This window comes from Copadichromis virginalis, linkage group LG5, assembly GCF_057382275.1.
Source record: "Copadichromis virginalis isolate Kocher_CV1m ecotype Utaka linkage group LG5, C_Virginalis_male_GT1.1, whole genome shotgun sequence".
Classification (NCBI taxonomy): Eukaryota; Metazoa; Chordata; class Actinopteri; order Cichliformes; family Cichlidae; genus Copadichromis; species Copadichromis virginalis.
Window position 1 is genome coordinate 12,699,183 of NC_140622.1, and position 21,815 is coordinate 12,720,997.

A 21,815-nucleotide genomic window follows, 5' to 3' on the forward strand; every position below is an offset into this window, starting at 1 on the left:
GAATTTACAGAAAATGTTAAATTTTTGTGATTTATATCGTTATGGGACGATAGAATTCTTATATCGGGATATGATATTTTGGTCATATCGCACAGCCCTAATGAGAGGCTGTTATAATGAGTTTGCTCATTTGGGGAAAGTAATAGAAGACAGGAGAAATCTTTACAGATTAATCAGCAGCCCCGACACTACACTTTGATCACACAGTTTATTTGGCAGCCATCACTTCAGGTCCCTGTGAGCTTATCCACACATCCCATCGAGAACAACAAGCAGGTTTCTCTCCATGAATCTGATCTGTTAATCTGAATTAAATCAATTATCTCCCATCACCATTATCATCACCAGGAATATGAATGGATACATTTCTTACCATTGCTTCATTTGTACTTCTTTTCTGTAAGAAAAAAGGGCGATAGATTCAGTTCACACATAGTCTCTTTGTCTTAGTGAAAACACCTCATTAGGTTTAAATCACTGTTAAACTGCAGTTTCTAGTACTGCATCATATCAGCTCAACTTCATAACACAGATCACACCATTTTTTAAAACATATCTACTGGTAAACTGACAAATACATAAATATACGATGGAAATGTAGATCTTAGTGCTGCCTTGTTTTTTTTTAATGCGAATCGTTTGCCAAGTACCTGCAGTGATCTGGCAGCTCCTCTTCTTTCCTGAAATACACACACAGGATATTATGGAGAATACATGAAGTAAGTTTTAAGAAAAAACTCAGACAGTTTGTGATTAAGTTTTGCTTTGTTGTTTTAAATTAAATTACAGGACTACTTTCTGAGGACAATGCTGTCAAAATCATACCAAAATGTTTTTTCAGTTTCATATCACAAAAGTGTTTGACGTTACCTGTATGGCTTCATCGTGCCTGGAGATGACCAGAGCTCCTGAGGCTGAGCTGCTCAGCCAGAGGCAGGCGCAGCCCCACAGCAGCAGCAGGCGAACACCCAACAGTCCAGACATGATCAAACTCTGACTGAACACTGGCTGACTTCAGTGCAGAGCAAAACTCTCAGTGTCCTGTGGGAGGGACACGTATCTGTGTGTTTTCCTATATTGACCAGCTGCCCTAAGCTCAGTGTCCAGGAGTGTCCAGTGCTGTGAACCACAAAGATAATATTTGCTAGTTTGTGGAAGTCTGGGAGAGTGAATCCAATCGACACTTATTTAAACACTTAGCAAAGTGACAATAAAATCGACATCCATGGTTTCAAGATCAAGAAAGAAATCTGAAAAAGTTGGTTCTGTTCATCTGGACGTAACGTTTTCAGTGGGAGAAACGTTTCATCACTCATCCAAGTGACTTCTTCAGGCTCAGCTGACTGCAGGCTTCCCCAACCATATTGACAGAGACTGAAAACTACAGTGCTTTCTTCCAGAAGCCCTGTAAACAAATAAAAACAAATTAAAAAAGTAAAAACACAACAACAACAAGACTATCACACTATCACACATTAACAGCTCCAGTTAATTTGTACAATCTGTCTTTCTGGTTCATCTGGACGACTCACTTGACGAGTCCAGCAGTCTGTCCAGAGGAAACAGCCTTCTCCTACCGTTTCTTAGCTTTCTCTTTCTCCTTCACCTCTCCGACAAACACATGACCCTCAATTTTCCTGTGAGGCACAAAGATGGTGATTGACATGAGGGATGTAAAGCACATAAATTGACTGCATGATAGTGACAAATTCAGCTTTGGAGCACAGTTGTGAAATGAAGGACTGGCCTATAAAAACTGTCAGAATGATTAGAGAGGAAACAGACCAATGTTGTTCCCTAAAACAGGGGAAATAGTGAGGAGAAGTGAAAGAATGGCACGGACACGCAGCTCTCACTCTCACGCGTCTGTATATAGTGACAATACTTTACATAACATTAACGGACAAAAACATATTTTTAACTTGCAGATGTTAGCTGACACAGTCACGAACTTTCCACAGCAATGAAATAATACTTTAAGTACTGCATGTCGTTCAGTAGTTAACTTTTACAGACAGTAACAGAAAAAAATCTTCACACAATATGGCGGAGTAATAGCGAAAACAAGCATACACAACAACAGAGGTTTTCAGCAAAAACAGTCCGCAATTCACATCTTCCGCTACAACGAACAATGATAATGGGCTAATAAGCAACAGTAACACATGCTGCCACGTTTATACAGATCTGTGCATGGCACTTACTATAAACAGGGGAAATAGTGAGGAGAGCCAGATCTTTGAAGTGAGCGACGCGAAACCGCTCCCAATGGATTTTTATTTTTTTTATTTTTCTCACGCTCTCTCTCGCACTTTTTTCCGCTTCTTCTTCTTCTTCTTTTACGTATTATTGGCGGTTGGCAAACAACTGCATGGTGCATTACTGACACCACTGGTATGGAGTGTGGACAGAAATCACGCTAAAAAACAAAACAAAATAAAAACAAACAAAAAAACCCACTTCATATCCTCCCAAACAACCTTCCTTCTCTCAAAAACTGAAACAATGCCTGATAACATTTATCCCCTGACTCCTTCTGCAGTAAATCTACAAGATCAAGTTTCATAGCAATGCTACTGAGATTTTGGACCAACCGTCTCCTCTCTACCATATAATTCCGACACTGCAAAATAACATGCTCCAAAGTTTCATCCGCTCCACAATAATCACATTTCCCTGATGCATGTTTCCCTATCAAGAACAGTGTGGAATTCAAACCCGTATGCCCAAATCTCAGTCTTGACACCACCACCACCTCCTCTCGCCTACTCCTTCTTGTGGATCTCCTCACTCCCACCCCCCTTTGAATTTTATATAACCACCTTCCCCTCCTGTCTTCTTCCCACTGTTTCTGCCATCTACCTGCCTAAAATCTTCCACCCACTGCACTGCTAATAGAATCGCTATCATTTCTCCTGTAAACACAGACAATCCATTATTAATCCTCTTCCCAATTTTTACCATAAAGTCCGGAATTACTACTGCCACCCTCACTTGACTAGCTGGATTCTTTGAAGCATCCGTATATACTTGCACATACCCATAATACTGATCTATGAAACCCTGAATTGAGTGTAGACCACCTGCCCCGTCCTTACTCTTCTCAAAGAAAAATCTACAGCTGCTTCAGGAAGTATCCATGGAGGGATTGCAGGCACTCACCGACATATGTCTAAGTGGTCCAATTTAAGTTCCCTAGCTCTTCCCCCCACCACCTATCCAAAGCTCTTTAACTCCCTACTGCCCATCTCACAGCAAGGTCTAAGTACATCTAATGTAGGGTGACCCGTCCCCTGACCCTGTAAGTTTGCCCAATATGTCAATTTAAACTGTTCCCTCCTCAACCCTAGTGGCATTTCCCCCATCTCCACCTGCAAGGCTACAGTGGGAGTCATCCTAAATGCCCCTGTACAAAGTCTCAACACCTGATACTGAATCAAATCTAGCTTGCTAAGAGAAGTGTCTGCTGCCGAATTATATGCCAGACAACCATAATCTAACAATCCAGTGTATATAGCCCTCAGGGACTCCCTATCCGCGCCCCAATCCTTCCCAACCAAACACCTCAAAATGTTCAAAACTTTTTTACACTTATCAACGGATCAAAAATCTCACGGTTCGGATCGGATCACGGTTTTAAAGTCACGGATCGGATCAATTTTCGGATCAGCAAAAATAAAAAAAAGACAAAAATTCTACTTGCCATTTACTTATTTAAGTATTTTTTGCCTATTAAAAAACATTCAACTGAAGACTCATTCCACGCACTTATATAAAAACAAGTTAAGGTGCAATATGGACATTATGGACCATGCTGGGCAGCCTCTGCATCCTCTGCACAGAGCCATAAACAACCAGAGGCAGTGGCGGTCCTAGCCTGTTTCGCGCCCCGGGCGAACCCCCCCCCCCCCCCCCCGCCCCACACACACACACACACACACACACACACACAAAACATATCAAGGATTATACATTAACATAAAACTGTTGTCGGAACCATACTGAATTTCGCCAGAGACACACACACACACATATGAAGAGAGGGAGAGTATGCATTGTATGCAAACGGCTACCAAACAGCCATCATAATTCATCATACAATGAGAACAGGACGAATCAACAATTAACAAGGACTAATTAATATTAAAATCTGTAACATAATGTATTGTTTGGAATTTAGTCTGTTACTGTTAGTATTTTTACCATTTCTTTTTGGAGCAACTGTAACCCACATAATTTCCTTAGGGATTAATAAAGTATTCTGATTCTGATTGTTTCAGGATGACCTGCCATTATCCAATGACACATCTGCTTACCTGTATCTTTTGCTCGTTTCTCCTCCTCTTGTTTTCCCTTTTTTCTAAACTGAGGACCTGATGGCTTTGAACTTTTCTTTTCTATCTTCCATTGGTTTTAATTTTGCACTCCAGTATGAACACAAATCCCCCAACACGAGGATCACCACAACATAACCTAATAGACCTACACCTTAGTTCACAGATTTGCTTTGTCTAAGGTTTATTTCTGGGATTTCACACAACCTAGGATTCAAATCATGAATACATAATGGACTTGGATTTACATCATTATGAATGAAATGTGCTCTATTTGGAAGCAGCCGGCCCCCTCCCCTTTCGACGGGTTGTGTGTGAGACTTTAAATCATCAAACTGTAAATTATAAATTTTAAATTGTTATTGATCCCTTTACCCCTGGTCCCTAAAGTGTATATTTATTTTCTTACTCTTCTTATATATATTGTTTGTTTACTTGCACTGCTGTAACTGGAGCCTAGTCTCGTCTCTCTATATACTGGACTGTATGTAGCGAAGATGACAATAAAGTTTACTTTGACTTCAGCAGCGAGCAGGCGCACCGAGGGCTAAAGAATTTTGAAAAAACATCGGTGCAAATTATAAGTCTGTATCATAATGTCTGGTGTTTTCGTGTTTGTTGTTTTGTTTTTATTTTGTTTTATTTTGCGAGTTGGTTATTAGATGCTGCTCCAGCCAGCTAGAGAATCCCCCGCCGCCCCGCCCTCTCCTCCCAGTGCCGCAAGCAGCAGGCGCACCTCGCAAACGTGTCGCCCGTATCAAAACCCGCTACTGACCAGAGGAGTCTGTTCAGTGACATGTTGCTTCTCCCAAAGTCAAGGACCAGCAAGTCCTTTGTCCCACACGCCAACAAACTGTTTAACTCCTCGCTGGAGGGGAAACGGGGACAGAGGAGGGGGAACAAGTAGCTGTAGTGCCTTTTCACTGTGCAATAGTTTTTGTTAATATCCAACGGTGTAATAGACTCACAATACTTAAAATGTGCCGTTCCCTTGTATTCTTATTCCTATTTATTCTATTTATCCCTTTTGCATTCTCTGTATTTATAAATGTGTATATATGGTATATTTCTGCTCACATTCTGCAACTTCTGTTGGTGCTGTGCTACTGGAAACTGAATTTCCCGGAGGAACCCACCCGAGGGACAAATAAAGTTTCATCTAATCTAATGTAATCTATAGTGCAGTGCAGGGCTTTGTACCACCCCGCTGTGACGGTCACGTGGCTTTCCGTTGCCCTGGAGCTCCACCCAGGGGCGATTTTAGCCCATTTTTGGGGCATGAATCAAAGCACCCCCAAAGATTTCTTACTTTTTCGACTTTTTTTTTTTTTTGACAATATTTGCTGTTTGTGTGACACACTACTAAAAATATAAAAAGCATACAGTACTTGGTTGAGACGTAACATTTTAACAACAAAAGTATAGATAACCCCCCCTCCCTCCCAAAATGGTTTGTTCCAGCTCTCCCCTACTCTGGCTCTAGCGTCCTTTTTGCCAGAGTGATGGTGGCTGAGACGCAGCTGAGTGGATGTGTAAGTGCCTGGCTTAAAACTAGCTACATTTAACCTTCAGTTACTCTTTATATAGTTAGGAAGGAGTCAGACCATGTTTCTTTTTAGCTGAAAAACATTACACCAGGTAACCTGCAGTGTTGAAAACGTGTTTTCCGACAATGTTGGCTACCCTACAATCCGTCCTGCTCTGTAGTAAAATCAGCGACATTTGACCGTCCTGTTGCTCCCATTGAAATGTATACAGCCTATTTAAAATCTAAAACTTAAAATTGTCCGTAGCCTAAAGTTGTTACCACTGTCCTGTTAGAAATGGATACTAACTAGCTAACTGACTGAATGCCCATTAACCTTATAACTCCTGTTGTGTGTGTGTACAGAGAGACAGCCAGGTTTATAAGGGATATAAGGAAGTTTTTTTCAAAAACAGGAGCCACATTCAAGTAAAAGTGTAAAATCAAATGATCCGTGAATCAGGAATAATGTTGGATCAGTGTTTGAATAATTATATCTTTTATTAGATGTGGTTTGGTTATTTGCCTTTTGGTTGAAAGTACACTGAGAGAGGACTTTTTCATTAGTGATCTTAATAGTATTTTTTTATATTAATGTAATTTTTCATCTAATTGTATGCAATCTATTTGTGTATGATTGTCAGTCCAAAGAGGGAGAGAGGAAAGAGGGGAATGTGAGGGGAAAGTAAGAACCAGGTAAGAAAACAGACAGGGGAACAGTGACAGGCAAAACAGAAACTGTTAAACTGACAAAGAGAAAAAACCTGGAAGTTGTGTTCCCCCTATATTAAAGGTGCTATACAGAATCTGCTAAATAAAAAAAAACTGGGTTGAAACATTTTTGACCCTCTTTAACAACATTCCAACATAACATTATCATTGATTGGGGAGATTAAAATTAATGATATATTTTTATGTAGTTCAGCCACAACTCTACTAAAACCTCAGCCAGTAATAGGTAGGCCAACTTTTGGACCGTCCAGTTGTCTGTATGACTGCCGCAGTACTAGGGGTGGATTTTAATAATCAATTCATTGATTAAAATTGATTCTGGCTTGGATAACGTGATATCGATTCATTAAAATCCTGAATCGATTTTTTTTTTATATAAATGTATTTTTCCCAAAATTCCAGAATCTCAGGTGAAACGTCACAAAATTCTGACAACCACCAAACATTTAAAACAGTAAATGAGAGCAGGTACATGGCTTCTGCACAAAGACGTAAACACAAAGAGCGGACCGCGGATCAGAATCAGTGAGATGTCGCCTTTCTCACCCGACGGCACGGACACGGTCGGGGCTGAAAGCTGACAGCTCGCTGATTCAGATGTTTCGGCGGATCCGCGCTTTGTGTTTACGCCCTTTTTGCGCTGATTCTAAAGCTGTTCGTTTTATCTCTCTCCAAACAATATTGACTGAACCAGCAGCAAAAGAAGATCCAAACTAAGCTTCACATAAACATTGTCATACTTTTGCTGTTTTGCTTCCACCACAATAAGATCACACTTCATGCACAGCTCTCTCTCTCTCTGTACTTCAAGAACAGTTTCCCGTCTATCCCCGAAATTTGTTTTCTGCATTATTCATTTGCTTGTTAAGCACAAGACTACCGTTATTTACAGCGCTGTCGGCCGATGTTTTTTTTTTCCTTTTACTTACTTCCGAAAAGAAAACCTAATTTCTGCCGTTCAATACTGAACAAATCTAAACTTTTTAAAATTATGCAAAATACAAAATGCTTAGCCGTGTCTCTAATAAAACCGCTGTAACTTCAGAGGTAATGTTCATATGTTGATTAATGTTTTTCTTTCGTTTTTGATGTACTGCAGAATATTTTTTAAAAATCCCAGGAAAACCACCTTCATGTTTTTCTGTGTTTTATCTTCAGCTACTTTGACACAAAGGCATCTGCTGTGATGCTCACACCTTTGATAAAGTCTCGCAAGTGTCAGCTTCCTTTTTATAGATACAAAAATATGTAAACGTACTGATTTGAATTATAATATTTCTGACTGTCTGAGGCAAAATTTCCCAGATTCAAATTGAATTGAATCAAATCGAATCGAATCGTTGATCGAATCGATTCAGGACCTTGTGAAACGGAATCGAATCAATTCTAGAAATCAGTGACGATACCCAGCCCTACGCAGTACGTACATCACATTTGCACACTATCAGAAAGTGCCAAATGGTGCCCTGGTGGAGTGAGGAGCTGTAAAGAGAAGCAGAGTGCTCTGTTTATATTCTAAAAATGTTTTAAGCTTGTTTCAAAAGATTCTGTACAGCAGCTTTAAATGTTTTCCAAAAGGACACTTACCTTTTCAGTGTTTCTCAAACTTTTTACAGTGTGTACTACCTGATAAAAATGTCAAGCTCTCCCAAGTACCACTATGAAAGCATGAAACTCATAAATCTTACAACACAAAATTAGTACTATTAAATTAGTAAAATTAGTATCTGCAGTAAAGATTTTTTCATACATTGTATACATTGTACCACAGGCAAAGTTGCCTCCATTTTTATAGTTTTTTTTATTAATATTTTGTAATAATTTATTTGTAATAATTTATTCTGTTTTGGGAGTGTTTTTTATGTATCTGTATTATATTATACATACACATTAAAAGTGAATCTCTGTCCAAAAAATGCAGTCCGTTTACTTTTTACTCACTATGAGCATCATTTATTATTCTCCCGCAGTAATTAAGGTTAGGATATGTTTTTTTTTTTTATTCCAATCCATTCTTCTTTTGCAGCATTTAAATAACCTTTATCAGATTTGATGGTTTTGTTACAGACTTTTCAAATAGGTGTTTTGTTTTTCTTTCACAAATGTGGGATTAAATTGTTAAAATGTACAAAACAGTGATGTCATGTTTTGTGATGAGGACCCAGGCACAGAGAGACTTGATGAATTTATCTTATGATTTAATAAAGAAATTTGCAGACTTGCACAGAGATGGTAAAATTATGATTACTGATAACGGAGAAGAAGACAACAGACGACGAGGACAGGGAGGAACAGGGGTTTAAATGCACCAAGGAGACAGTCATAGAGAACTTGGGACAACTGGAGACATTTAAGGATGCAGGGATTGACAGGGAAGAAGTATCATCATGACGTGTAAAGTTTATCTTAACTGGTTGGCTGTAGGGTGGCTGTAGCTCAGGTGGTAGAGCAGGTCATCTACAGATCGGAAGGTTGGTGGTTCGATTCTTGGCTTCCCCCAGTCTGCATGCCAAATATCCTTGGGCAAAATATTAACCCCAAATTGCTCTCCGATGCAATGTGTGAATGTTACTTAGAAAGCACCTAGAACAATGTGCTTGTGTGAATGGGTGAATGCACAAGTTGTGTAAAGTGCTTTGAGTGCTCAGAAGAGTAGAAAAGCGCTATATAAGAACCAGTCCATAGTTGGGCAGCTCTCTGGGTGCTCAGCACCCCCAAAGCTCTAATCCTAGAATCGCCCCTGCCCACAGCCATCTTTGAAACATTGTTCAGGCATAACTGTATATATTGCATGACAAAGATGTTAAAAAAGCATAAATAACAGTAGTTGTTAAAAAAATACATTTTATTTGTAGCTCATAAAGGTCGATTTGTACGTATTAAAAAGCATTTGCTTTGATGATCATTACTGCTGCTCAAGTTAATAGAAAGATGCAAAATCTTATTTTGAGTTATTTCATAATGCAGGATTTATGTAAATCAGATTAGTTTTTCTATTTTGTATTTCTTTACAACTACAGTTTTACCACTTGTCAAATGAAGATTATGAGAGTAAAAAGTCAACTCTACAAACACCAAGCTAAACCTTTGTATTCACTGACAAAGGTTCCAAACATTGTGGAGGGAGTGTGTGTGAACAAACATCCGCAGTTGTTAGGATGCCTGGGTCGTTGACCCAGGGTTTTGAGTTTATTATATTATTTCTAGTCTTTGGTTTCTTTGAGTTCTGTCTTATGGTTTATGTCTCTGTGTTCTCTAGTTGTTCTGTCTCCCCTGTCAGCTGTATCCCCTTGTCAAGTTCTCGTCTCTGTGTTATGTTTCCTGTTTTACTTTCTAAGTCCGTGTCTCATGTAAATGCATCTGATTTTGCTTCCTTTGTCTCGTTAGTCCTGATTTGCCCCAGCTATGTTTCCCTCCTGTTACCCATTCCCTGATTGCTCCCTCTGTGTATTTAAGCCCTGTGTTTCTCTGTCTCCGTGTCACAATCTACCCTTATCTAGCTGTGTGTTCTGGCTGTGTAAGTGTATTTTGTATTCCTAGTTTTGTTACACTTTTGAGTAGTGATGGGCAGATGAAGCTTCATGACGCACTGAAGCTTTTCATCCAATTGGTTCACCCCAGCGCAAAGTGTCTTGAAGCTTCATTTGCTCTAGTAGGACATCTACTGGATGTAAAAATATTAGTTGGCATGAATTTGAAGACTGTGGCCTTTTGCACACAGCCTGTAAATGTCAACAACAAAAGGAGTGTGTAAAACATCTATATTGTAGTGATGGCAGCATACTTTGTATATTTATACTGGCAGTATGGAAAATGATCATTTGGAAATGCTTAAAATGGAAATGATCATATACAGTGAGGTGAGGTGTGGTTGGGGTGTGGACAGTAGTTGTGCTTTTGTAACGTTGAGGTATTGACAGCTACACACTGAGGCTTTGAGCCTCAGTCCTGCCCACATTTTATTCTGTAAAAACTAAATTTTCACTGCTTTTATGACCTTTTTAGTGGGGAGAACATAACTAGGATTTAATGATTTAACAAATCTTTTAAATCCTTTGTCCTCCACAATGCTAAATGGCTGGGAGTCCTCCATCACCATGCTAACCAGGTCTTCATCTATTTGAGATTGTTCTCCTGAGGAAAGACAACAACAAAAAAGCACAAATATAAATATCACACACATAACTTATTACACTTGTATAATATTGTTATATCATTTAGTAACATTACGGCATGCTATATTATCATGGCATTTGATGGTTCACCTGGTCTTGCTCCACAATTAGTGTTCCCCCTATTCTCATGCAAAGCTCTGTAGCGCCTAAGCATGGATGAGGTGTTGTTGTTATATCCCAGCCCCCTGGCACATAGCAAACACTTCACCTTGTACAAAAGTAAAGCCGCTTAACATAAATTGTATTGCACCACCAGTATTATGAAAATACATCTTCTGTAGAAATTTACATACCTTGTTGGGAGGAATAAAATCAAAATGTTCCCACACAGGGGAGGACATCCTCCTCTTCTTAGCTGGCTCCATTCTCTTCTGACTTTCTCTCCTCACTCTCATAAACCTCCAAACTGTCTCCAAACTCTCACTAACCGCAACTCTCCATCAAACACCTACATTTTGAATGAAGTCTGAGGGGTTTATATCGCTGTCATAGCTCGCGGCAAAGTTCGAACCACTTCATGAACCAGTCACGTGGTAAAGCCGGGCAGCGAGGCTTCGGACGTCATCATTTTCAGCTCCTCCCATAAATCAAGCAAGCCTCGATACGCTCATCGCAGAAACGCCCCCTCAATTACTCGACACAAGCTTTGAAGCCTCGATACAGAATGTCACATCACTACTTTTGAGTTCATGTTCCGCCTCTGAGTGTCTGCACATTGGGTCCTCCTACTACCACTTCTGCCTGTACACAGCCTTCACATAACAGAAGATCGCGACCAGAACATGGACCCCGCAGACTCATTTTCCTCGGAGTTCAACGCCGAGATGATGCGGATGGTGAGTCTGCTCGACCGCATTGCCCAGTCACAGGATTTACGGACTATGGCAGTCGGGCTAAGCGCAGTAGATGCCATCATTCGGCATAACCCTCAGCTTTCTCAGTTTGCTAAGGACACTAAGTTGGATGGCACCATTACTGCCTGGAGAGAGCAAGTCAGGGTTGGTGAGCTTGCTCTCTCACTCACTAAATCTTCCCCATCGCTGCTTCAGCAAGACACACACTCTCCACCTGCCTCTATGCTGCCACGGACTTCCTCTCCTTCCGGGACCTTGTTCACCTGTCCATTCACCTCTTTCCTGGCAGCTATGTGGTCGGAAGATCAGGAGGAGGTCTCCATTTCTTCACCGGTTCCTGTTTCCTTGTCCCGAAGGAAACGGCACCACCGCCACTCCTCTCCCCAGTCATCTGTTCTGCAACCTGGTCCTGCTGGAGGGTCCGAGGAGCCCGTCCGGCCTTCATCTGTTGTTCCCGCTGGGGGTTCTGGAGAACCGCACCAGCCTTTGTTTGCCTCTGCTGGAGGGTCCGAGGGGCCCGCCCAGCCTTCTGCCTCTGCTGGAGGGTCCGAGGGGCCTGTCCAGCCTTCTGTTCCTGCTGGGGGTTCTGGAGAGCTGCACCAGCCTTTGTTCGTCTCCGCTGGAGGGTCCGAGGGGCCCGTCCAGCAACCTGCCTCCGCTGCAGTGCCATCACCTGCGGCTCCCACGCTGTCGCCTGCAGCGCCACCACCTGCGGCTCACGCCGTCGCCTCCCACAGCCTCAACTACAGCTACAGCTTTAGCTTCGCCTGGTCCAGCCTCAGCTACAGCTTCAGCTTTGCCTGGTCCTGCCTCGCCTGGTCCTGCCTCGCCCTGTCCGGCCTGCACGTCCTCGACCTGTCCGACCTGTCCAGCCTGCACGTCCTCGCCCTGTCCGGCCACCTTCCAGGCCGTTGGCTAGACATTGTCGTTGTTGCGGCCGGCCTCCGGACCTGCCCCGCCGTCGCCGTCCGCACGGTCGGCCCCCTGAACTGTTCGGGCTCCTGTGCTGTTGGCCCCCGGGCCGGCCCCCTGAACCGTTCTGTTTTGGACTCTGTTTTCTTGGGTTCCGGTGTGTTTCTGTTGTTGTTGTTGTTGTTGGGTTTTTTGTTGTTGTTGTTTTGGACTCGTTTTGTTTTTTGGCCCTCTTGGTGCTCTTTTTTTGGTTTGTTTCGATGTGCTCGTTCAAGCCCAAAACACACTAGATTTTTACATTTTCGTTTTTAACATCATGCATCAGCATTGTTTTGGGAAATATTGATTAGATAGTAATAAAATGTTGGCATGTTTACGATGCCTGTTTCACATTTTCATTGCCCAGTTATAGCTTCTACTCTTACCAGTAGCTGAGATTACAGTTATAAAGAGAACTGATTTCATCTTATTGGTGCTGCCCTCAACAACAGTCCCAGTTTCTCATGTACCCCGTTGGGAAAATTAATTGTCCAGCCCTGTTTTGAAAGTGTCTAAGTTAAATACATTTTCCAGTAAATAGGAGGAAACACGAACAGTGTTTGAAACCATGAAAAAGGGACACATATTGACCAATCTTGAGCACATCTTTAATGACTGTTTTGCACATATTTTAATACAAGGAAACACTGAGACAGTCTCCAAGTACTTGACACTGTTGAGATTATTATGTATGCAGCACTATGAATGAAAGCTGTCTTGTGTTGGTTGCTGGTTATTGGTGCTGTAAGTGCCTGCGGATTTGAATATTTATTTAAAAGAATTGCATTTTGATGATTTCAGCAGCTGGTACGGCCGTGTGGCCTCTTCTTAAACAGATTTAAAAAGGCCGGAAACAATGTAGTCTCTCACATGTCCGTCAATGAGGCCAGTCCCATTATTGTGAATGAACCAGCACGGAACATTTTCCCCGTTCTTCACATCGTTCCTGAAATCCCTCTGCCAGCCTCTGTTGACAGAGAGAGATGTTTCATTTAGAAGATTCACACTGCGAGAGCACAAACACAGCAACAACACATTTAAAATTCATTTTGCATGCAAACACTTCCAGACTGAAGTCTTTAGTGTACCTAGTTACATTGAGCTCCTGTCCTTTCACATACATGGTGGCATCTGGTTTCTCTGGGACTTTTCCTGGATGCAAGTGTGCCACCTCATAGTTAATCCCATGATAGAACTGACCTGGAGGATGGTAAACCATTTAAATTATAAAAATATTTGAATTTGGACCCTTTCCAACACTGGTAATTGTAAATTATACCTAAATAATTTGAGTTTTGCTGTATTTGTTTTACTGATGCAAGAGATTAGTGGTCCTATATTGTTGTTAAATATTATTTATTAATAATTGCATTAACATAGAACATGGAAACATCTTCAAAATCATCAGTGATAAACCACAAATTTAGAGAAGAAATGTGTCATGTTGTACCTAGCAGGCCATGAACACCAGGGGACAGGAGGTGACTGTCCAGGGTGTAGAAACCCAAGTAGTCCCGGTGGTATGGGTGCTTCTTCCACACTTTGTGAAGCAAAATCACAAACTTAACTGAATCTCTTAGTGTTACAGTTAGGCTGCGATCCTTGGTCACAAGAAGATCCACACTGTAGGAGAAAGAATAAAAATCAATCATAAGAGCTTGAAAAGAAGGCAGTCTGACTTCTTTCAGTTTCATGGAAATGTTTCATCTCACATCTAAGAAACGTCTTTGATTCAAAAACCAAAAGGTGGAGAGTCCCAGGTATTTAAACCACAGTGAGGGTTGTGCCTTAGGAGGTGATCATTGGCTCATGATTAATCATGCAGAAAATCACATGAGCCAAAGTGTGAAAAAAAGCAGTGGATCATTACCACCAGACCTTTTGAGAGAAACCACTGTGAGACCTTGCCTCACCTGTCATGTGGCATACTCGTAAGACTCCCTGGATGATGGAGAAACTATGTAGACCTTTTTTTTTTTTTTGCTGTGACTTTAACAATGTAATCACTCACTTGGATCCTTTAATGGAGGCTGCGTCAGACCAAAGCAGTTTGACCCATTTGCCATCCTGGAACAGCAAGATGTCCTCAGTGCTCACCTCTAGCCTGACCCCAAGGGTCTGGTGGACAATGCCAAAACGCCAAAAATAGGTGTTTATTTTCCCATCAGGGGGAGTTTTCTTGTCTCCAATAATCTCACCATTCACCAAAATACCTGGAGACAGTGGGATCCAGTCAGTCACATGATATCTGGACTTTCTGGCACATATTGCATAACTCATGTATGAACTGAGGAAAAAAATATCAGTACAAGTTTTCGATCTATAAAATTATACATGAAGAAAAACAACGACGACACTAAGACTGCATTTCCTAAGTCTTAAGACAGCTGTGTACACGGGGCTGACCTGAATTTGAGTCTCTGACCAGGTTGAAAATGGTTCCTGGTTTGTCGTTGATGTTGAAACACAAAGCATCACCTCGGTCTGGTAGCTCTATCATGAAGTGAGGATCTCCATCCACTGCAGGGGCCCCAGAATAGTGTGACAGGAATAAATACATATTGCAGAAAAACACACAAGCAACATGAAGGTCATGACGTTCCACCCATGAAAAGTCCACACTCATGGGTGGAACCACGTCCATATACTTCATTTTAGTTCCAGCTACATAATCTTAAGTGTTGTTGTCAGTGTTTTGAAACACTGATACTGTTTTCAAAGAAAATCTGTCCATCACAGGCTCTATATTAAAGATGGAGATAGTTTCTGGATCCAAAAAGAGAAGCAAATATGGAGATGTCTTAAATCTGCTGTCATTCTTATGGCCAGCAGGGGGAGGCTTGTCAGGGTTTCAAAAAAAAAATTATATTTATCAATATCTTTGGGAAATGGCACACGGTTTCAGTGATCTATTTCCTGACTAATTTATAAACATGGGGTTCATTTTGTAAACTGTCCCCATTAGAATAAAAAGGAATTCAAAAGCAGCATATTAAGAAAGGACTACAAGTGAGCCTTTCCTTACTCAGAGCCAAAAAGATTGCTCTCCTTAATGTTTCATCTGCATCTATCCATTTTAACCAGAGTCTAAACATGTCTTTTCATTCAAAGAAATGGCATCTTTCTGGCATACTATTGAAAACATGCCAACAAAGCTAAAATTTAGATGAAGCCAAAATTAGTCATTATCTGAGAGCAATGAAGAGCATTTCCACACATCTTTGGACCAGTTAGTGCAGAAGGACTTGAAATAATAATTAGCAATAATTTAAAGTGGCACCAAATTTAAAGTGGAGCAGTCACCAAGTCCTATGTTTGTGAAAGATGCCATGGCATTTTATCTAGTTAACTGTGCCTCTTAATGCAGATCTGTAAATATCAGCAAAGTAAGACGTCATGGCTGGAGCACAATCTATCCTATCTGAACTGTATATGATGTACTTACCAAAATATGCGGGTGCTGGCTGGTAATGCCGTGGATACGACTGCGCAGGTATATAATTATATGCTTTGAACAGGGAGAATAAAATTCAAATCAACACGAATACAACAAATTGACTTTGTCCCATAAATCTTTTTTGTGATTTATCGTTACAAAAACAATCACTTACTCATTTTTTCAGCCTGCTGTCTTTGCTCTGTGAGAAAAAACAGACAGATAACAGTTTTAAACTGGAGCTCCAGCTTCTGCTTTTATACTTCACTAAAGAGGAATAATATGTGGAAAATGTAAACTCAGTCACCAGTTCTCTTCATGAATGAGCTGCAGCCATGCTTTGCTTTTGTGGTAAAGCTTGACTGCAGCCATTTCAAAGTGACACTTGACAAACACACACAACCACACACACACACACACAACCACACACGCACACACACACACACACACCTCTCCAATTCATCAGTCAATATAGTTTTTGTCTCTTTAAGAAAAGCCAGTCCAGTGTTTTACATTTTTAAACTCTGTTTTCTCCAGGTACCTTCAGTCAGCTTGTCAGCAATAAGAGGGCTGCTTGTCGAGTCTTCGGTTTCGGGCTTGGTAACAACCATGGATGTGAGAGGGGTGACAAAGCTGTACTGCAGGGACATATCCAGGGCCTTGGCTGTTGTGTTGGCTTTCTCATCTGGTGTACCGCTCTTGCTGCCAGAAGGAAAATATATGTATTACTACAGGGAAATCTATAAAAGAACATCAAATGATTAAAATGAGCGTCCTGGTAAAAGAACAAGTGTCATCAAAGACTACATATCATACCATATTTCTTATGAGAACAATGTGCCTTAGCAGCCAAACTGAACTGATTTAAACTGACCTCTTGTCCAGTAACTGCTGGATAGTGAGGTAGGCCCACAACCGCTCGGTAAAATCTCCAAAGATGTACTCCTCGTCTGGGTAAAAAACATCCCAGTCTGCAGCACTCACTTGACCCTGGACTCTGAAGTCTTCTTCGAGCTTCAGGAGAAACAAAAGATAAAATCCATATGAACCAGAGTAAAACAAATAAATATAGGCTATGTCTACTCAATGTCTCAATGTTTCTGCCATTTTTTGTGTTTTTCTTTTTTTCCTCACCCCCTGTCCAACCACTTCCACCAGGAAGTTGTCAAGGTCGTTGTCCATTAAATGACCAGCCACAACAATCTCTGTGCCATTAAACAAGTAGCTAAAGTGGCTGGTGGTCAGAGAATCCACTACATTGTCAGGATAGTGCATGTCCACCTCTAAAAGTAGAGGGCTGGCCACTTCATCGTAGAAACCCTGAAATAAATACACACACTTTATCACATTTGCATGTTCCAATTTTCTATCGTAAACTCAGCATGAAATAGTGACGGCATGTAATTCATAGGAATATGGCATAACTGCAGTGCTTTAAATGAAAATCTAAGAAATCATGACAATGTCTGTCTGGCTCCTGAAATCAAACCCACAGAAGAGGGCCCTGAAAACTGAAGGGTTTGCCTCCCACTCTTCTTTTAAATAACCTGGGAACCACAAGTAAGAGAGCGAAGTGCTCTGTTCAGGTGCTACATTACTTTGTTTTGGTGGTCTTTAAGAGAAGGTGGGATCTGAGTATTTAACACCTTGTATATGAAGATTGAATTTGATTTGGGATGTAACAGGAAGCCAATAAAGAAAAGCCAGTATGGGAGAAATACTTACTGGCTTTTAGTCAGTACTCTCACTGCACCATTTTGGATCAACTGAAGGCTTTTAGTGAGTTTTTTTAGAAGTTAGAAATGCATGAACTAGTTTTTCAACATCATTCTGAAACAGGATGTTTGTAATTTCAGAGATATTGCGAAGATGCAAGAAAACAGTCCTGCATATTTGTTGATTATGCACATTTAAGGACATATCTTGGTTAAAAACAACTATGGCTTTAGGGGTTTTTTTTTCTGCAGCCGAAGTAATTAGTGTGTATTATCTGGCTTCACTGATAGATAAAGCTGGATATCATCTGCATAGAAATGAAAATGAAATGTACACTATGCCTTCTTGTTTTACTGCCTAAGGGAACCATGTATAATATAAACAGAAATGGTCCGAGCACAGAACCCTGCGGAACTCCATAACGAATCTTTGTGAAGAGGATTCCCCATTTACATGAACAAATTAGAGTCTATTAGATAGAATTTATTTAAAACGGTTACACTGCAGTACATTTGACACCTAAAGCATACTCTAATCGCATCTTTTAAGAGCAAAAAACTCTTTTTCCAGGCTCAATGAAGAACTTCTAATTAGTGAGAAACCATGTTCTTCTCCTCTTGAGTAAGGTATGCATTTGTGAGTTATAATAGGGTGTGAGGTACTTCTGATTTGAGGCTATTTTCAGGGAAGCAGTCAGTGGCAGGTTTTGATTTGGGTGACTTGGGCTGTTGACCAGGGCGGTATCGTGGTTGGGACGGCATCATGGCATCTGCAAAAAAAAGTTGCTTGCACCCATCCTGCCTTGACATCATGCCAGCACATTTTGGAGATTGCATAGGCACATGTCTATTTGCGAGGAGTAAGGGTGCCCTCCATTTATGAGGTGCCTGCTCCTTACTGCACAGGGAGGAGAGGGGTGGAATGGCAGAGTACTCTCTGGCTGGCTAATGCGGCACCTAAAACCAGCTTGCAAAATAAAACTAAATTGAAAACCAAACAAATCAGGGCTGTCAACGTTAACGCCCTCATCACGATTAACACATTTAAAATTTTTAACGCAATTAATCCATCTGGAGCGCAGAATGACTCAAAATCGCTGGCATGTCTCTGTCAACGCATTTCGGTAGTTTGTCCAAGTTTATGTTGTAGGGTTGGGTGTTGATACTGGAGTGCAAAATTACTGATGGAAGATGGAAAAGAAAAGTTCAAAGCCATCAGGTCCTCAGCTTAGAAAAAAAAGAGAAAAGAAGAGAGAAACGAGCAAAAGATACAGGCAAGCAGATGTGTCTTTGGATAATAGCAGGTATTATGTATGACATGTATCCTGAAACAAGATAGCATTCATTAGTAGGGATTGGGACAACTTCTGTTTACCTTTCTTAGCCACTTGGCTATGATCGTAAGCAGTAGGCAGACAGTAGACACTGATGTGGTTTATTGACTCTTTTGGACTGTTTTCAGCACAATATTAATTAGCCATTAATTGGAAGAGCTGTAATGTTGATTTGTCTGCTATTCTCAATGCATGACGAATTATAATGACTGCTTGTTAGCCATTTGCATAGTCTCTCTCTCTCTCACTATATAAAATATTTATCTTGTTAATTTCAGTACGTTTCCATCATCAGTTTTCACAATAAGATATGTTAATGTATAATCCTTAATATGTTTTGTGTGTGTGTGTGTGTGTGTGTCAGGGGGTGGCAGAGGGAGTGTTTGCCCAGAGCACCAAACAGGCTAGGACTGCCCCAGGGAGCAGTGATGGTAATAATGCCATTAAAATGGTAAATGGTAAATGGCCTGTATTTATATAGCGCTTTACTAGTCCCTAAGGACCCCAAAGCGCTTTACATATCCAGTCATCCACCCATTCACACACACATTCACACACTGGTGATGGCAAGTAACGGTGTTACTTTTTTCAGCAATTAGTAATCTAACTAATTACTATTTCTGTCATTACAATGTCGTTACTGTTACTAAGAAGAAAATGCAGTGCAGACGCCTTACTATTTTTCAACACACAGAAGAAGGCTGAAGCTATGGTGGCCCTGAGAGGCCAAATGGACTGCAACTTCAGAAAACACTTGCAAAAAGAAAAATGCTGCCAAAAGAAAAATGCTGCAATAAGAAAAATGCTGCAAAAAGAAAAACACTTGCAAAAAGAAAAACACTTGCAAAAAGAAAAACACTTGCAAAAAGAAAAATGCTGCAAAAAGAAAAACGCTGCAAAAAGAAAAACACTGCAAAAAGAAAAACGCTGCAAAAAGAAAATCGCTGCAAAAAGAAAAACACTTGCAAAAAGAAAAATGCTGCAAAAAGAAAAACACTTGCAAAAAGAAAAACACTTGCAAAAAGAAAAATGCTGCAAAAAGAAAAACGCTGCAAAAAGAAAAATGCTGCAAAAAGAAAAACACTTGCAAAAAGAAAAACACTTGCAAAAAGAAAAATGCTGCAAAAAGAAAAATGCTGCAAAAAGAAAAATGCTGCAAAAAGAAAAATGCTGCAAAAAGAAAATCGCTGCAAAAAGAAAAATGCTGCAAAAAGAAAAACGCTGCAAAAAGAAAATCGCTGTAAAAAGAAAAATGCTGCAAAAAGAAAAACACTGCAAAAAGAAAAACACCTGCAAAAGCACACAAGACACAACGGAAATGTTTCTGGGGAGACAATAACCCGACAGACCAGTTGCACGAACCAAAACATGCTAACAAGTGCACTGGGACTGGGAGACACTTCAAAGAAGTGGAAGCGGGGCGGCCAAAGAGTAAGCTTTTGTAGGTTTTGCTTATAATAACCAGTCCGCTGTAACTGTATGCCAGGCGTTTATTATCAGCCAACATGAACGTCCGTACACTCGTTTTTAGGAAGTACACATAACATCTAGAGAGAACCACAGCGACACCTGCTGGAACTCTCCGTAACGGCAGCAACAGGAGGCAGTATGGACAAACATAACATTGCTGTTATCTACATCCCCCTTTTCAGTTTTTTTTTCTTCTTCTTAATTTTGCACTTTTCAGGCAAACCCAAATCAAACAACACCACCGTGATGGAAGAACTTATCAGGTTATGGATTACACAACAAAATGAGGCTTCAAATATCAAATGAAATTCACAGTAATCATTGTCATAACTGCGACAAATATGCAACAACATAACACGAGATAAAACACATTTCAAAACAGAAAATACAGCACCGGTGTGCTTTTAATCCACGTATTTACTATTCGGTTTAGACACTCTACCAGATCTGGTTCGGTACAAGTTGTCATCAGAGCGTACTTGGCATTTTGTAGGTGTTATCACCTGTTCTGACTGTTTTGTGCCATGTTGTGGTGGGTTGAGTTGAACTGTTTCATGTTTGTTGGTTTGTGTTTTATTAGGTTCAGTTTCATCCACTCGTCGAGATGAGTCCAGTTCATCTTGTGTTGTAGCGAGCTTTTCGGGTTGAGGCTCGCTCACAGGCAGAAGATGTTGTCTGTTGCGCCTGTATTCTTTTCCACCCGACTCAACGACATATGAGCGAGGTTCAGCACATACTTTACTTACAACTCCAATCTTGTCATGTCCTCTCTGTGTTTGTAATCTCACCACCTCGTTTGGTGTTAATGGACTGAGCAGCTTGCTGGACTTGTCGTAGTGCTGTTTTTGAGTTTTACGCTTTTTTGTGAGTTGAGTTTTGATAGTGGTTGTCACTTTTGCTGTTGGTGTTAGCAGTTTTTTGCACACAGGAAGGGTTGACCGCGTTCGTCTTGATAGCAGCCTCTGTGCTGGTGAGCCAAGAATGTTGTCTCGTGGCGTGTTGCGTAGATGTAACAGGTTCAAATAGAAATCAGTTCCATCTCTTTTTGATGTTTCAAGGAGTCTTTTAGCACTCCGGACAGCTCTTTCACTGAGTCCATTTGACTGAGGGAACTCAGGGCTGCTTGTGACGTGTATGAACTCCCAGTGTGTGGCAAACTCACGAAAGGTCTGGCTGGTAAACTGGGTGCCATTGTCTGAGTACAGTTTCTGTGGTATCCCATGTACTGAGAAGTGGTGTTTGAGTTTGTTAATGACTGAGGCCGATGTTAGGTTTTCAAGTTTATCTAT

General features: G+C 40.8%; 2 protein-coding genes across 2 annotated transcripts in view; both read right to left on the bottom strand.

Annotated features, from left to right (window-relative positions):
- LOC146709039 (inter-alpha-trypsin inhibitor heavy chain H3-like) overlaps positions 1-1,076 on the bottom strand; it is a 41,153-nt gene extending 40,077 nt beyond the window's left edge. The window contains exons 1-3 of the mRNA XM_085456003.1: positions 871-1,076; positions 651-680; positions 374-397 (exon numbers count right to left, since the gene is read on the bottom strand). Of these exons, the coding sequence (XP_085312129.1) occupies positions 374-397; positions 651-680; positions 871-984 (168 nt within the window). The 5' untranslated portion in view covers positions 985-1,076. The remainder of the gene's footprint in view (positions 1-373; positions 398-650; positions 681-870) is intronic.
- A 12,081-nt stretch (positions 1,077-13,157) lies between these two features.
- LOC146709041 (inter-alpha-trypsin inhibitor heavy chain H3-like) overlaps positions 13,158-21,815 on the bottom strand; it is a 40,197-nt gene continuing 31,539 nt past the window's right edge. The window contains exons 17-22 of the mRNA XM_085456005.1: positions 16,017-16,079; positions 14,978-15,091; positions 14,583-14,784; positions 14,022-14,194; positions 13,660-13,771; positions 13,158-13,538 (exon numbers count right to left, since the gene is read on the bottom strand). Coding sequence (XP_085312131.1) covers positions 13,400-13,538; positions 13,660-13,771; positions 14,022-14,194; positions 14,583-14,784; positions 14,978-15,091; positions 16,017-16,079 — 803 coding nt within the window. The 3' untranslated portion in view covers positions 13,158-13,399. The remainder of the gene's footprint in view (positions 13,539-13,659; positions 13,772-14,021; positions 14,195-14,582; positions 14,785-14,977; positions 15,092-16,016; positions 16,080-21,815) is intronic.